This window comes from Pipistrellus kuhlii, unplaced genomic scaffold (assembly GCF_014108245.1).
Source record: "Pipistrellus kuhlii isolate mPipKuh1 unplaced genomic scaffold, mPipKuh1.p scaffold_m20_p_2, whole genome shotgun sequence".
Classification (NCBI taxonomy): domain Eukaryota; kingdom Metazoa; phylum Chordata; class Mammalia; order Chiroptera; family Vespertilionidae; genus Pipistrellus; species Pipistrellus kuhlii.
The window spans coordinates 150,054,150-150,070,960 of record NW_023425515.1 but is presented as its reverse complement, the minus strand read 5'-3'; the positions used below and the strand labels follow the sequence as shown (position 1 = coordinate 150,070,960).

At 41.9% G+C, this 16,811-nt stretch overlaps 1 protein-coding gene across 1 annotated transcript in view; it reads left to right on the top strand.

Annotated features, from left to right (window-relative positions):
* IL12RB2 (interleukin 12 receptor subunit beta 2) overlaps window positions 1–16,811 on the top strand; it is a 63,033-nt gene that overhangs the window by 15,434 nt on the left and 30,788 nt on the right. Inside the window, exons 8-9 of the mRNA XM_036447887.2 lie at window positions 2,694–2,773; window positions 15,248–15,467. Coding sequence (XP_036303780.1) covers window positions 2,694–2,773; window positions 15,248–15,467 — 300 coding nt within the window. The remainder of the gene's footprint in view (window positions 1–2,693; window positions 2,774–15,247; window positions 15,468–16,811) is intronic.

Here is a 16,811-nt window from a genome sequence, read left to right as displayed (position 1 = left end):
ACCCATTTGTTTTGAAATCACTTTGACATATGGGTCTTTGACTTTCCTCTTCCCACCTGCCTATAATAGCTTTAATCTGTCTTTTGCTAGATGACACTGTGGTTAGAATTTTAAGTGATTTTGTGAAAGTTGGTACTATCAGAGATTCTCTTTAATATTAGCCCTTACATTGCATGAAACAGCAGTGGTTTGACACCCTTGGTCATGAAATTCTACACTTTTAAATTCATACAGATTCAACTAATGATTTCTCTCCGATAGTGACTTACACTGCAGGTGGCCACCATTAAAATTTCAGTTTCACTTACAATTTCTCCTTTGAAGAGACTATGATTCTAGAATTTGGGTTTTGGCTCTGTAATAATATGGTAGGTTGTAGATCTTTAATGAGGTGATGAGTTTCCCTTTAAATTTCTTACCAATATGTAATTAATTGAAGACATTTAGTGCTTTGGAACAAGTCAGCTGGCTTTGACACTGAGCACACCCAAGTGTCCATATCCTGATTATGTGTCAATGTCCAGATTACCTGATTTGTGAAGTGTTTATATCTTTGCTCCACATAATGAGCTGTAATAAAAGAGCAGGGTCTTTGGGGACCTAGGCTCAGCTCTCAATTTTGTCATTTACCAGCTCTATGTCTTTTGTAAATCATTTAACCTTTGTCAGTTGTAAAATATGGGTAATCCCTGCAATGTGTGGGATTAAGTGAGATAATGTATATAAAGTGTCCAAATATTACCTGGCACATAGTAATTTAATACATGCATGTCAGGTTCCATTTTCTTATGTTGCCTGTTCATTTTTCTTTTTGTGCATCTGTACTAACAGGGAAAAAAAGTCCTGGCTTGGTTCCTGGGTTACTTCTTCATAACCCTAAAGGATTGAGAGTTTCAGGATGTCTTATGTATGTATTTCTTACTGCTAAGTCCTCACTGGTGGAAAGAGTGGGGAAAGAAAAGAAGTGATCCCTAACTGGTTTGGCTCAGTGTATAGAGCATTGGCTTTTGGACTGAAAAGTCCCAGGTTCGATTCCGGTCAAGGCCATGTACCTTGGTTGTGGGCACAGTAAGGAGTGTGCAGGAGGCAGCTGGTCAATGTTCCTCTCTCGTCAATGTTTCTAACTCTCTATCCCTTTCCCTTCCTCTCTGTAAAAAATCAATAAAAAAATTATATTTAACAAAAAAAAGGAAAGAAGTGAATGTTCAGAAAAAAAATAAAAACAGAAAGAAAAGAGGGCAAGAGAGGCAGGAAGAGGAAGTGACAAAGGAAGAGAATAAAACATGAAAGAGGCACACCTACTGGGGAATGGAAGTGTAGAGAAATCATAAGCCTTCTCAGAACCAGGCAACCGCATGGTACAGAGTGAAGACTACAGGCTCTGAAATTAAGCAGACCTGTGTTCAAAGCCCGGCTTCTCTGATGATTAGTTCTGGGACCTTGAACAACTCCTTTACCTCTCAGCGCTTCAGTTTTCAAGTGAAGAAAACATCAGCTACGTTTTATGAGTGTTTACCATGTATCAGCACTCTTCTGTGTGTTGAAATTCTCCAACAGACCATATGGCATGCAAAATTATGTCCTCACTTGACAGATGAGGACACTGGCTTAAGGACATAGTTAACATTTGTTCAAGGTCACAGAGCTGGGATTTGCCCATAGATGGTCTGGCTCTGGAGCTCAAATTTTGTCCGCTGCTCTGAAGCTGCCCACATTGTGGAGGTAAGGAGGACGTGAGGTGTAACTGTGGATGGGCCCACCCAGGATCTGCCCGCTGTATGTGCCGGTGCACATGCTCCGGTCCTTTCTCTCTCATTCTCTTCTCTCCCTGCTTGTCTTCTGTTATCCAGATGGAAGTTAGTTTTCTGGAAATTTCTATCTGATTAAAAGGAACCTCTACTCCAGAAGGAACCCTATTGTAGACTGACCTCAAGTACACTCCACGTGTCACTGTTAAACAAGTGAGGTTGGCCCACTTATACACACACCCACACACACACACACTCCCTCTCTATCACACAGGAATTGATTATTTAATTTCTTTTTAAGCATGTTTGATTAACTTTCTCAAATTAGGTCATATTTGATCATTGTCTTAAAGATTGGTAGATATTTCTTATATCCGTTCAGCCTGTGTTTTAGCATCTGATAGATAATATTGCTTTGTTCATTCATCATGTAACAAAGAGCTGTTGAAAGCCTATTACATTCTACCTATGGTGCTAGGTAGGAGAAATATTAAGTTGCATGAGATAGGCCTTCCTTTCAAGTAGATCATTGTCTACTAGTTATAAAACCAATTAACTATACTACAGCATTAGGTCAAGAATGGGGATTAACACAAAATTTATTATTTGTATTTTGTACTTTTACAGGGTCAAAAAATGTGTTCCTTATGATTTCTGTCATTGGTTTTTTGTTTGTTTTAAAGAGGAAGTTATAAATCTAATTTCCTCTGCATCATTTTATTTTATTTTATTTGTTAAGGTAATTGCAAGCGTTCAATGGCGAACTTTCCATGCTCATTGTTTAACAAAAGAAGAAGAAAAATACTGGGGCACAAAGAAAATTGAAAGTATCTTATAATCCTACTCTCCCAGAATCATTTATGAAATAAACCATTGACTTTTAAAGGTTTTGTAATGTATGAATATTTATGTATATGAAAATATGTTTTTTCCCCTTCAAATCAGAGCCTACGGGGACATTAGATATCTGGTACATCACACAGAACACTGACTACAGTAGACAACAGATTTCTCTTTTCTGGAAGGTAAGTTTTCAATGTCAACTTAAAATTCATGAGAATTGCATATTTGTGTTTTTTGTTTTATTTTGTTCTTATTGAGCTATAAGTAACATATAAAGAGGATTCTATATTTGAACAGTATGTTTCAGGATGGAAAAAGGCCCTTTTTCACACAGTGAGGCTTCAGAGACTTTGTTGGTGCTCATTATCTCAGCCGTATCTTCACGATACTCACCTCAGTGTCATTTACTTCTGCCAGATAAGTTTGAGAGCTCTGACTCCACACAATCTCATCTTTTCCTCATCTGCTTCCTCATCTTTTCCTCGTCTAGATCCCTTCCATCCTATGTATGCCCACCCCCAGGGCCCCACTACATCATCTCTTCTGACTCTTGCCCCCTCTAACACCCTTCTCTCCTGCATACAGTGTGCCCAGCAATGACCAGGCCACCGGACTTAGCCACTTTTGGAGAAATTAAAGCTGAAAACCTGTGGATGAGGATATAGGAATATATTTTCCATGGTCACTGAAAAGGGAGAGGGAAAGCTGCCCTACCTCAGGAACACAAATAATACTGAAAAAACAATAGGAATGGGAAGGGAGAGCAGCTCTTCCTCAGGAATAGCAGTAGAACAGCAGGACGGAGGGTAACCTTCCACAAAACAATGTGGCTAATGTTATTACAGGATGTCAGAGTTTCACAGGGTGCTGAAAGCCGGCACTGTCCCTTCATTAAGTCCTTACCCAAACTCTGGGAGGTAGGTACTAGGCATTCCCACTTAACAAATATAAAAACCGAGTTTGCTCTAACCGGTTTGGCTCAGTGGATAGAGCGTCGGGCTGCGGACTGAGGGGTCCCAGCTTCGATTCCAGTCAAGGGCATGTACCTTGGTTGCGGGCACATCCCCAGTAGGAGGTGTGCAGTGTGCAGGAGGCAGCTGATCGGTGTTTCTCATTGATGTCTCTAACTCTCTTTTCCTCTCCCTTCCTCTCTGTAAAAAATCAATAAAATATATTTTAAAAACAAAACAAAACAAAAACAAAAAAAACTGGGGGTCAGAGAGAGAAAGTCCCTCCTAAAGTCACCCAGTTGCTGAGTGCTTAGCTTGGATTGAAACCTGATCCAGAACTCTTTCTGCTACATCCTTTGTTGAAAGAAAATGCTCTTTGAATTGAGCTACTAATTAGCATGCTCCTAATAAGAGTATTCAGGTGCACTGTACTCTTCTTTTTTTCCCAAAACCTCCCCCAGATAAGGGTAAATAAACAGTTTTGGGACTGTGAAGCTGGTGAGCACAAAACCAGGAAGGTCAGAGTAAGGAATAAAAAGTCCTCGGATGGAGTTAGCATGATCAATTTGGATGGTTGCAATCTTCTTCTGTTTTAAGGAATGAGCTAGGCAATCAATAAGCTCTTTGTCCCTCTTTTCCTTCCTCTCTCTCTCTCTTTCTCTCTCTTTCTCTCTCTCTCACACACACACTCACACAAAATGTCTGGTAGAAGAGGGGACTACTATAAATAGCATGATGAGTTATGATTAAACTCTTTACTTTGAAACTAAAACCAAAGCTTAAAATTTATTTTATTTATTTATTTAAAAAAATATATATATATATATAATTGGTGTTTTTTTTACAGAGAATTAGAAACATCTATGAGAGAGAAACATAGATCAGCTGCCTCCTGCGCACTCCCTACTGGGGATGTGCCCGAAACCAAGGTACATGCCCTTGGCCGGAATTGAACCTGGGACCCTTATCCACTGAGCCAAACTATTAGGGTAGCTTAAAATTTATTTTAAAATAAAGCCATTTGTACTAGCAAGACAATTCTCAAAGCAAGACATTTAGAGCAGTCATATCTGTGCCTATGATAGGAGAACCCAGCTGAATTCTTTTATATATATATATATATATATATATATATATATATATATATGTGTGTGTGTGTGTGTGTGTGTGTGTGTGTGTGTGTGTGTGTGTGTAATTGATTTCAGAGGGGAAGGAAGAGGGAGAGAGAGATAGAAACATCGGTGATGAGAGAGAATCATGGATTGGCTGCCTCCTGCACGCCCCCCACTGGGGATCATGCCCACAACCCAGGCATGTGCCCTTGACTGGAATCGAACCTGGGACCTTTCAGTTCGCAAGCCAATGCTCTATCCACTGAGCCAAACCGGCCAGGGCCCAGCTGAATTCTTGGCTCGCGGTTTTCATTTTCACAAGTAAATGACTGGTTAAACCCAAAATTCCTCCTCCCATAAAGATTTCTCCTCCCAAAAGGTCTTCAACATACATATGCAGATTCTTCTCTGCTTCTCATTCTGATCTTGTCCCTAATCCTCACAAAGAAGAGGTTACAAAATTGGGTTTTGGAATTCAAAGGGACTTTAATCCTCTTCCAGCCTACCCTTCCTCTCATGAACATTGCTCCCATATTAGCGGGGACAGACAGATGTCTCTGCTGGGACCTCCTGAGACAGGAAGCATTCCACTCTGTCTGCAGTCCATGCCAGGATGGGCATTTCCTGTTGTTAGAAAATCTTCCCGTAGGTGAGGCCAGAATTGTAGATGTTTGGACTGGAACTGGCTGGAATAAGAAATCAAAAATGCAAATACTGGGAGCTCCTGTAACTTGACTGTGGTCATGACAGGGAACCTACAAAGCCTTCAGTGACTGTCCAGCCTCAGAGGCTCCTTGGAAAGTTGGGTCTAGTCCTCATTCTTATAGGGCCGTTCCTGGGCTAAGTCCTTTCTGGCTAAGACCTTTAGTGCCAAGTCCTGGGAAGCTTCCAGGGCCCCAAACAGACCACTCACCCAGGGGTGGGAATAAAGCACTGGCCAGAGTCACGAAAGTGAGCAGGCCTGCTTTGGACCACAGAACCACCGAGTCCAGGCTCTGGCACCAAAGGGAATTTAGCCAGCATGCAGTCCCACCACCCGTTTTACAAATGTGGGAACAGCCCTAGCCAGCTTGGCTCAGTGTGTAGAGCGTTGGCATGCAGACGGAAGGGTCCTGGGTTTGATTCTGGACAAGGGCACGTACCTCGGTTGCAAGCTCCTCCTTAACCCAGGCCTTGCTTCTCTCACATCAGTATTTCTCTGTCTTTCCCGCTCTCTTCCACTCTCTCTAAAATCAATGGAAAAATATCTTCGGGTGAGGATAAACACACATCACAACACACACACACACACACACATACACACACACACACACATACACACACACCACAACATACACACACACACACACACACACACACCAAACAAAACAAAAAACGGAAAGAGGGATGGGGGAGGAATGAGGGAACATTGGGAGGTGAAATGGTTTCCAAGGAGAGGGCCTATGGTACTTGTTCCAGGGAGCCTTTCCCGGGCAGAAACCACTGCCCCTCTGTCTGGACCACTCCTGTGTGGTCCCACTGGGGATTCCTCATGTCCTGGGAATTGACCAGGTGGCGCTGCAACACAGGGGACTCAGACTAGAAAGAAACGCTGCCGTCAGACCAGGTGCTTTGTGGTGGGGCCCAAATTAGACTTCACTGGGGAAAGGAAGCACAAATATGCAGGTGGTGGGTTGGTTTTTGTTTTTTTTTTAACTGTGATTAATACCGGGAAACCCAATGAGGGGACACCCCACCACGGCGGTGGGGAAATTTCGGGTGTTGGGACCAAAGGAAGCCCCAAGTAAAACCCCATTAGTCTGCGAACACAGTGAGAGCACGTTTCTCTTGCAATTGGGGAAATGTGAGGGGACCTTTCATTTTTGCAGGATGTTTACATAAGAGGAGACCAGCCAGGTGCTGAATGGGCACAGTCCCTGTGAGTGTGGCTGTGCATGTATGTGAGTGTGAGTATAGGTGGGTGTGTATGTGAGTGATGTGGGTGCATGTGTGCTATATACATGTGTGTTATATACTTGTGTGAGTACAAAGGGTATATGTGAATGAGTGTGTGAGTGCGTGTGAGTCTTTCATACGTCTGAGGGACATGAGTGAGTGGGGATGTAGGTGTGGGGATGTCTATATGAATATGTGTGTAAGTGCATGTATGTGACGGTCTTAGTCCATTTTGCTATAACAAAATACTACAGGCTGTCAATCTATTTCTTGAAGTTCTAGAGTCTGAACGTCCAAGATCTGGTGCTAGCATGGTCGGGTGAAGGGTGTCCTCTGGGTTGCAGATTTTCTGTTGTGTCCCCACATGGTAGAAGGGGTTAGGGAGCTCTGTGGGGTCTCTTTTATAAAATCATTAATCCTGTTCATGAGGGCTCTATCTTCATGACATAATCACCCTCCCAGAGCCCCATCTCCTGACACTGTCACCTTGGCATTAGAGTCCCAACCTTGGGGACATACAAACATTCAGACCACAGCAGTGAATACTTGTGAGTGTGTGGAAGGTGTGCATGTGGGTTTGAGTGTGGGTGTGAATGTGTGTGAATATCATCTATGTCTGTATGAATGTGAGTGTGTGTGTGTGAGACTGAAGGAGACCTTTGCTTTGTTGTTCTGGTTCCCACATAATCATTTATTTTCCCAGCCCTCGGTTTCTCCTGAAAACTGCATTTCTTCAAAAATATCCTGCACTATTTTTTGCCAGTTATTTTTAAGAGAAAAAATATTTTCTCTGTTGAAGCCAAAAAGTACCACCTGGTATTTAACAATACCAGGTATTTTTATTGCATTCCACGGATTTTAATCCGTGGAATGCAATAAAAATACCTGGTATTGTTAAAACAAATGTAATAACATTTAGAAACTGCTTTTCTGTCATGAACAACCTGTTTTAGGTGAGAGGCCTTCACAGGAGGTTCTTAGCAATCCTGTCCCTCAGATTCCCTCTGTCATTCTCTGTGCAGTTTCATACTGTTTCCTTTGCTTAGATTAAGCATTTCAGTCTGTGAGTCCAATACACTGTCCTCCAAGTTAATATAACATGTATCCTTTAAGAAGAAAAATCACCTTTTAAAAACATTTTTATTTATTAAATTGGAGTGACATTGGTCAACATGAACATATAAATCACCTTGAATATACATAGATATGGATATGGATATGGATATAGATATAGATATTGGTATGGATGTGAATGTGGGTATAAATTTGGAAATGAATATGGATATAGATAGATACATGTGTAGATATAGCTATAGATACATGTGAAGATACAGATAAGAGATAGAGGTATAGAGATACAGATAGGTAACCTATGAAAAGGTGATGCACAAAGCCACAATAACCTCTGTAGTTTCCTGTTACTTTCTTCAGAGACCTCTCACTACCTTGATCATAACAAACTAGAATCTTTCTGAAATTATGAGGCCTGATTTTTTTTTATATAAATATGTTTTTATTGATTTCAGAGAAGAAGGGAGAGTGAGAGAGATAAGAACAACGATAATGAGAGAGAATCTTTGATCTGCTGCCTCCTGCACACCAACTACTGGGGATCAAGCCCTGACAGGGAATTGAACCATGACCTCCTGGTTCATAAGACTGACTGCCAGGAGCCTGAGGGCTTATATAATTATAGGATATATGCAATATCAGAATCAATATTTAAATACAAAAGGCACCAGACAGGAAGATTGCAGTAGTTTGTCACAATATTCAATTCTGTCTCTTTCCTTTCCCCAATCCTGTCCCATCGCAGGCTGGCACAGCATTTCAGAAGACTATTTCGGAAAGAAGTAGTTCCTTCTTTCCTCCTTCCCTCCCTCCCTCTCTCAGTCCCTTCCTCCTTTCCTCTCCCCCCCCCCCCCCCTTTCTTCCTTCTTTCTACTAGGCAAATACCTTTACTCCTGCAGGAGGGTGCACATGCACGTGGTCTGGGAGCACACACACACACTGAGTAGGCAGCCGCTCCACTTTTTAATCCTGACACACATGACCTGTCCCTCACCCTTGACTGGAGCTCAGGCACACAATCTCTCACGATTGGCTAATTTAAAGGGAGGGGTTGACCTTTGCAGTTTCAAGATGGCATCCCCCAGGGGAGCTGCAAGCCTGCGGCCAAGATGGAGGCTGCCTGAACTGTTCTTTGGCAGGAAAGATGACTTGTTTATTCTCACAATTCCCCCCTTTATTTAAATTCTTTTCTTCAAACTCGGCTGACATTCATTGACTTTCATGCTCTGCAGTGTGTAGGAGCAGACTGATTTGCTGTTTGGTCCATGTGGTTACATGGGAAGATGTAACATCCCATCACGGTAGCTCCTAATCACAGGGGTGAACGTTGATACTATCGCTCCCTTCCACTTTCCAAACCATAGCTCTAGTGAATGAGAGAAGGGAGCCTCGATCCCAGGTTCCAGCTCACTCATCACCAAAGCTGCCTTAGGGCCTCAGTGACGTTCGTCTGACCATGTTGTCAAGGGTGAATGTACAGCACTGGCCCCCAACATGACACATATTCCTCCTCCTTCTGCCAGAATCCCAGCCAAGGCCAACCTGATTGCTTTCCCTGGCCTTCTAATCACACACATTATACCGGCCGTAAAGTAGGGATTTTTCATTGGGTAGCAGAATGGCGTGAGTGACAAAAATGAGAGAGTAGGTAGCAGAGAATTAACAGAAAATAGAAAGGGGGAAAGGGGAGTTAAAATTTCACCCTTATGAAAGTTCCCATTATTTTGCTGTTTTTCTAGCTGCAAAACAGGATAGAAATTTTGTGGGTTAACTACCGTGAGGTATGACCAGGAATTACATCGGTTCAGTGTAGCACAACAACTGGACAGGGACTGCCAGGTGCCAGCTGGCACCACAGCGGAGAAGAGCTCATCCTCTTGCTCAGCCAGAGGCTCAGTGGTTGGGTGCTGTCCTGTGCACCAAAAGGCTGCCCATTTGATTCCTGGTCAGAGCACATGCTGAGGTGCAGGCTTGATCCCTGGTAGGGGGCCTGCAGGAGGCAGCTAATTGATGTTTCTCTCTCTCCCTTTCCCCCCTTCCCTTCTCTTCTTGGCTTATACCACAGCTCTATAAGGAGCTTCCCTTCTCTGGAAAAAATAATCAATTAAAAAAATCTTTTTTTAAAAAAATTAATCTCCTAGGTAGAGCTATACTCCCTGACTTCGAGTTCCAGCTTTACCACTTAATGGCTGTGTGTTCTTGAGCAAGGTGCTTAACCTCTCTGTGCCTTATTTTTCTCAAGAGTAAAGTAGATAGCCCTGGCGGGTTTGGCTCAGTGGATAGAGCATCAGCCTTTGGACTAAGGGATCCCAAGTTCAGTTCTGGTCAAGGATACATGCCTGGATTGCGGGCGTGATCCCCAGGAGGAGGTATGCAGGAGGCAGCCGATTATTCTCTCTCATCATTGATGTTTCTCTCTCTCCTTCTCCCTTCCTCTCTTATATGTTCTTTGTAACCAACTGTGTGACATTGGTGAGACTTCCTTATAGAGCTGTGGTATAAGCCAAGTCAAGATGGCTTGTCTCTCCATAAATTGACAGAAGAGTCACGTGACTGTGATGGGGAAAGTGCTGATTGTGATGTGAACTCACCCAGTGTCTTTACACCTGCCACGGGCCAAGCAGTTTTAGAAAGAGTTTACTCCCTTTGAGTCCTCCAAAATGCCTATGCTGTACACAGAATTATCCTCATTTTACAGATTAGAAAATTGAGCCTTAGGGACGTAAAATAACTTGTGGTGGAGAAAGAAAACAAAGGGTCTGCCCAAAACAAACAAACAAACAAAGTCTTCACAGAAATTTTTATTTTTGAGTCCTAAGAAAAAATAATTTATCAATTCAGAGAAATACCCTTTCTCTAATGTACTTTAAAACAAAATAAAAATAAGGGCCCTGAATTTGGACATGTGTTAGGTTTTGTCCTCTCATGGATTATGTTCATCGAGTCATTTTTGATGCTGAAAGCCTTTTCAGGCAGCAGAACTCCTAGAATAGGTTTATGAGGGAGCTGGTCATGCTGCTTCTCAGACAAAGTCCAAAAGGCTGTTTACTAAGCTAACGCATCTCCCACCGGACAGAGCAGGAAGACAGCTGCAGGAGAGGGGCAATAGGACAGCTTTTCCTTTTTTAGCTTACTCTTGCCAATAGGAGAGTGGCAATGGGGACACTGACCAGATTAGCTTTAGCGCTGCCCAAAGAGGTATAAGAATACCAGGTCTTCCAGACTATCAGGGATGACAGGAATGGTCCAGACATCCTTCCTCTCCCACATCCACCAGGGGGCGCACTAAATTCTCACATTTCCATGGGGACTACTTTTCTGTGGGGAGTAAGTTTCTTAACCATTCCTAGGTTCAGCACCCTCATAAGAACTAAATGTAACAACAGACGTAAGCTCTTAATTCATGGCATGGCCTGATAAATGATAGTTTCTTCCTTATCACTCACACAAATGAACAAATCTATAATAATAAAAGCATAGCCGAAACCGGTTTGGTTCAGTGGTAGAGCGTCGGTCTGCGGACTGCAAGGTCCCAGGTTCGATTCCGGTCAAGGGCATGTACATTGGTTGCGAGCACATCCCTAGCTCTCTATCCCTTTCTCCTCCTTTCTGTAAAAAAAAAAAATATCAATAAAATATATTAAAAAATAAAATAAAATAAAAGTTGTAGGACATACACTGAGCAAAATGGACCAAATAAAATTTAAAAAAAAAAAGCATAATATGCTAATTAGACCCGACATCCTTCCAGATGACTTTTCAGAGGAAGTTTGGGTCCTGGTTGTCAGAGGGAAGCCTGTGCCAGCACCCAGGGGAAGGAAGGCCTACTCTTGCATGAATTTCGTGCATTGGGCTTCTAGTACTGAAATAAAAGTAAGTTCACCTGGAAAGACCCAACTGGCTCCTCAGGTAGAATAGTTCTTCTGGGTTCACAGCTGGCGGGCCCCCTTGTGACTCAGGGCCATTGTGTGGGAGGAAAAAGAATTCAGGATCTCCACCTCCCCCAAACTGCTGACCTCATGTTCACTGCTGATAATCCACATCAGAATCTAACACAGCCTCACAGTTAGAGACACTGCTTTGCAACTTTGGGGCAGAAGGGTGGCTGGGATTCCAGCTCTGACACATGGTGGCCCATACTTACCAGTTCATCACTCAGACTCACCAGTGTCTGAGCAGACAGGTCGCTAGTCTATCGATAGAAGCCAGGAGGCTTGGATTCCACTCTTCCTCCTTTGATCCTTAGAGTGGCCTTAAGCAAGTCACTTCCTTGCCTTGGGGCTTAGTTTCCCCATTGATAAAAGGAAATGTTGAACTAATTGTTAATCGGTGGAATCCCTTCCTGTTCTGCTATTCGGTGATGACACTCCATTCCACCAGGGCCACGTGATTATAGGGTGATGGATGACATCCTTTTTTTGCAAATTTTATGTTGCTATTAAAAAACAAAACAAAAACTCATCTAATTATCCTGTTTTAAGCTGCTACTAGCCCAGCTGGATAGTTACTTGTTTTCCCAATGGCTCACTGAATTTTTTGTTTCCAGGATCCTGTCTGACAAGTTAGGCTCGGTTATTAATTTGGTTAAGGGAACCAGTTAGAGAGATTAGAGAGATTAACCTTTATCCCAAAATTTGAGCTTCACATTTTATAAAAGCATAACTCACAAAATACATATTTGTTTTTCTAATTACCACAACCCCACCCTCACCTTCTCACTGCTTTCTTCAACTCTAAGTTACGGGATATGGAAGAAAAATGCAAAACACGTTCCAGGCCCTCTGGGAACTGTCACTCATTTTCCAGACTCAGACCTCTGGTCCCTGGGTCACTGTGATCAGCTAGATTTTCGCAGCATTCACTAGGCAAGTTCCTTAGACGACTTGACGTGTACCCCCTTCTTTCAGCATTCTGCCATAGCGCTGAATGAGAGTGTTGAGGTGTCTGACAGGACAATGAGAGAGATGTTGCAAGGTGTTTTTTCCAATTAAGGCTCTTGTTTGCTTAGTTGCCAGAGTGGACTGAAGCCTCTGTGTTCGTGGCAAGAATGGAGAGCCTGGTGAACTTGGTTAACTATGGGGATGCTGTAGGGTAGGGGTGCTTAGGTTGGGGCTGGGGTAATAACCATACCTCTGAGCCTCAGCGGAAACAGATAGTGAAGGACAGAATGAGAGATAGCTGAGGGAATGGTCTTCCCTAGCCAGCTTTTGCTTTCATTTATCCTGTTTTATTTTTTTTCTCTCTTAGGACAAAAGGCATGTTTATTAATGAGTTTAGAACATCACAATTTCAAAAGCACTCACTTATTTTAATTTACACAACAGGCCTATGGGGATGGCTGTGGTGGACATTTGGAGTGATGGATATTTTCTTGATTCTTGCCCAAACACACAAGGATGTCTTCTAGGGAGAGGCTGAATGTACACCCCAAAGAGCCCTCAGCAACATGGTATTTACCTGGTGCATGGACCATGGTGTAAGATCCAGTCCCAGGCCTTGTGGGCCCAACAGAGGCACCTAGGACAGGACCTGCATTAACCACGCTCTCAGAGACTAAAATATAATAAAAAGCTGCATGTCCATGATTAATTTATAATGAAGAATTCAGCTGTTGGGCAAACCAGAAGGCTTGAGTCAGCAGATAGGAATATTCTTTCTCAGTATGCTAATTATTTTGGAAACCAAATTATATAATCAGAACGGCAATTTATTCACTTAAAGTGAAAAACACAAATTTTAACCGAACCAGATGTTCATTCTGGCCAAGCCTCTGCTGACAGATAAACTACAAATTATTAGAAGATCGCTTAGGGAGTAGGGAATCAGAGAAAGGGGCACTTGACAATTTTAAGGCGTGTCTTTCAACAGTTTGAGGCCACCCTACACCCCATGGAAGGAATGGCTTTGCCAAGAAAACTGTAATACTTATGTCTGGTGAGCTGAGTCTTCCTCTCCATGCAGTAGGCATGGAGGGGCACTGCCAGTGCTAACCTTGGCAGCTCTCCACTCTCATTGCTTCTGTTTCCCATGGTCCTTGTTCAAACAGAGTTACAATGCAAATAATTAGTTTTCTGCTTACTTTCTGGGATTGCTCCCAAATGATCTCAACTGGAATTTTTGCAGTTCCAAAAATTCGTTGGGTTCACATTTAAAAAGAGTGTCTTCGTTTCCTAGCACAGATGACTTATCCAATTCATCCAATGGATTTTACTAGTTTAGCTCTTGAAAATCTTGTTTTTTTTATTTTTATTTCATGAGCAGCATTGTGTTTTCTGTTTAAAAAGGTGTGTGTGTGTGTGTGTGTGTGTGTGTGTGTGAGAGAGAGAGAGAGAGAGAGAGAGAGAGAGAGAGAGAGAGAGAGAGAGAGAGACAAAGTTAGAAATGGAAATTCAGAGGGGCTGAGTGTCTTGCCCGGAGTCACTTAACTGGTGATCAGTAGAACTAGTACTCAAATCCAGATTTTCCCAGTTTAGAGCCTGCTCTTGTTCCATTGAATGCAATTGCGTTTTCTACTGGTAGGAAGTTTCATTTTGAAGCAAGAAAGAAAAATCTAGGTTCTGTTAAGAATTACCGTATTTTTCGGACCATAAGACGCTCCGGACCATAAGACGCACCAGTTTTTAGAGAAGGGAAATGAAGAAAAAAAGATTCTGAAACAAATAGTGTCCTAAAATATTTTATGTGCATTGAAACCCAACATCACAGTCATAAACACATGTAATCAACCCTGTAAAGTAAACAGCAGCATTTAGAACCATTTTAGAGCCGGGCAAGTACACAGAGACCACACAGAGCCGGGCAAGTAAAAAAACTTTTTTTTTAAAGTATATGTGTAGGCTATATTTGGACCATAAGACGCAGGGACTTTTTCCCCCACACTTCTGGGGGGAAAAAGTGCGTCTTATGGTCCGAAAAATACGGTAGCTTTAAGCCGAAACCATTTTGGCTCAATGGATAGAGCGTCGGCTTGGGGACTGAAGGGTCCCGGGTTTGATTCCGGTCAAGGGCATGTACCTTGGTTGCGGGCACATCCCCAGTGAGGGGTGTGCAAGAGGCAGCTGATCGATGACTCTCTCTCATCGATGTTTCTAACTATCTCTCTCCCTTTCTCTCTGTACAAAAACAATAAAATATATTAAAAAAAAAAAAAAGAATTAGCTTTAAGCTGATACCGGTTTGGCTTAGAGGATAGAGCATCAGCCTGCGGACTGAAAGGTTCCAGGTTCAATTCCAGTCAAGGGCATGTACCTTGGTTGTGGGCACATCCCCACATTGTGCGTGTGCAGAAGGCAGCTGATCGATGTTTCTCTCTCATCAATGTTTCTAACTATCTCTTTCCCTTCCTCTCTGTAAAAAATCAATAAAAAATATATTTTTTTTTAAAGAATTAGCTTTTAAAAATGTTAGGCAATATTTTTCTCTAAATGGTTGGGATGAGCAGCAGCATAAAGTGTGCAGTTGAGGAGCTGAGAAGATGTAAATAAAAAGGTCATTCAGATGTAGCCACCAGCTTCAGAGGACCATGAGGCACAGAGCATCCAGCGACCTTGTCTGAGTCTACATAGTAAGTAGATGTGTTTTGTTGCAGAATCTGAGTGTATCAGAGGCAAGAGGAAAAATCCTCCACTATCAGGTGACTTTGCTGGAGGTAGCAGGGGAGAAAGCCACACTACAGAACATCACAGAACATACCTTCTGGACTTGGGTCATTCCCAGAACTGCGAACTGGACTGTGGCTGTGTCTGCAGCTAACTCCAAAGGCAGTTCCCTGCCCACTCGTGTTAACATAGCAGACTTGTGTGGGGCAGGTAAGTACCAACTTTTCTTAAGATTGCCTGTGGGAAACCATGTCTTACTCATCTCTTTTCTTCCCCAGGCTCAGTTCAGAGCCTGGCGGGGGTACCTTGGAATTTAGACTTTTGAATCAACAGCTTTAGAGGTTGTCTTTTTCACTCAGCCTATGAGTGGCCTTGGACATCTGAATTAACACTTCTGGGCTTCAATTTCCCCGTCTCTAAAATGGGGATTACATCATCCGCTTTGCAGGTTATTGTAAGATTAAATACAGAGACTAATATGTAGCAGGTGCTTAATAAATGTTAGTTACGGAAATATTAGTTGCATTAAATTGAACACTAATGTCTGGCCAATTTTTCCAGAAGCAAGAATAATATGGGCTGTGAAATTCTAGAAGAAAGCATTTTACACCTATAGTCAAAACATATTTTAAAACCAATCATATTAAAATGAAATTCTGGCTGTAATGAAACTGTAGTAAAAAATTTTGTTATAGTTCTTTATATCACAAATTTAGATATGAATTCAGTTTTCTACATGGATTCAACTAGCTATACACATTTTATAGTTGCATTCTCACTAACTTCTTTGGATAATTAGTAAAAAAAAAAAAAAAAAAAAAAAAAGGAGGGGGGGAGAGGATGCTAATGCTATTTCTCAAGGCCTTTTTCCAAAATGCCTGCTAGAATAAAACTCTAATAAGATCCTTCCTTAAAATTCAATGTAACAATTTTATCTGCATGAGTCAAGCAAATCATCATTTTGAAGAAGCTTCTATCAAAACATGATTATTTTATGTATACTATTAAATCTGGATTATATATCTTTTCAGTCACATATCTATAAGCATAGAGACAATAGAGTAGTGAAAATAAGTAAAAGAAAATACAAGTAAATATTGATAATCTTGGATTGGAATATGAGTTAGGAATTGCTCTTAGGAGTAAGGATTGCTCTTGCAGAAGCCTGACCTCAGTGACTTATTTATTCTCACACATTAATGAAGTCAGAAGTAGCTTTGCCCCAAGTCACACACAACATATTTGCAGCCATTGACTCTAATTGGTCACCAGGCCACACCCAGCTCAAAGGAGGGTCAGAAGTGTATTTCAGGCAGCAATGTTGCCTCGCTAAAGATGAAGGCTACGGTAATCTAACCTCATGTATAATGGGTACCTAAGGCAGAAACCTGATGGAAAAGATGGATCAACTATGGCGAAAAAGCTTAAACTTTCTGCATAGCAAAATTTAAAAAGTTGAAAACACCAAAAACAAAACTTTAAAAATTTGAGTAGCAATTTTTTTTCAGAGTAACATAATAAAACCACGTTCCCATTTTCAGATCTAACAAATGT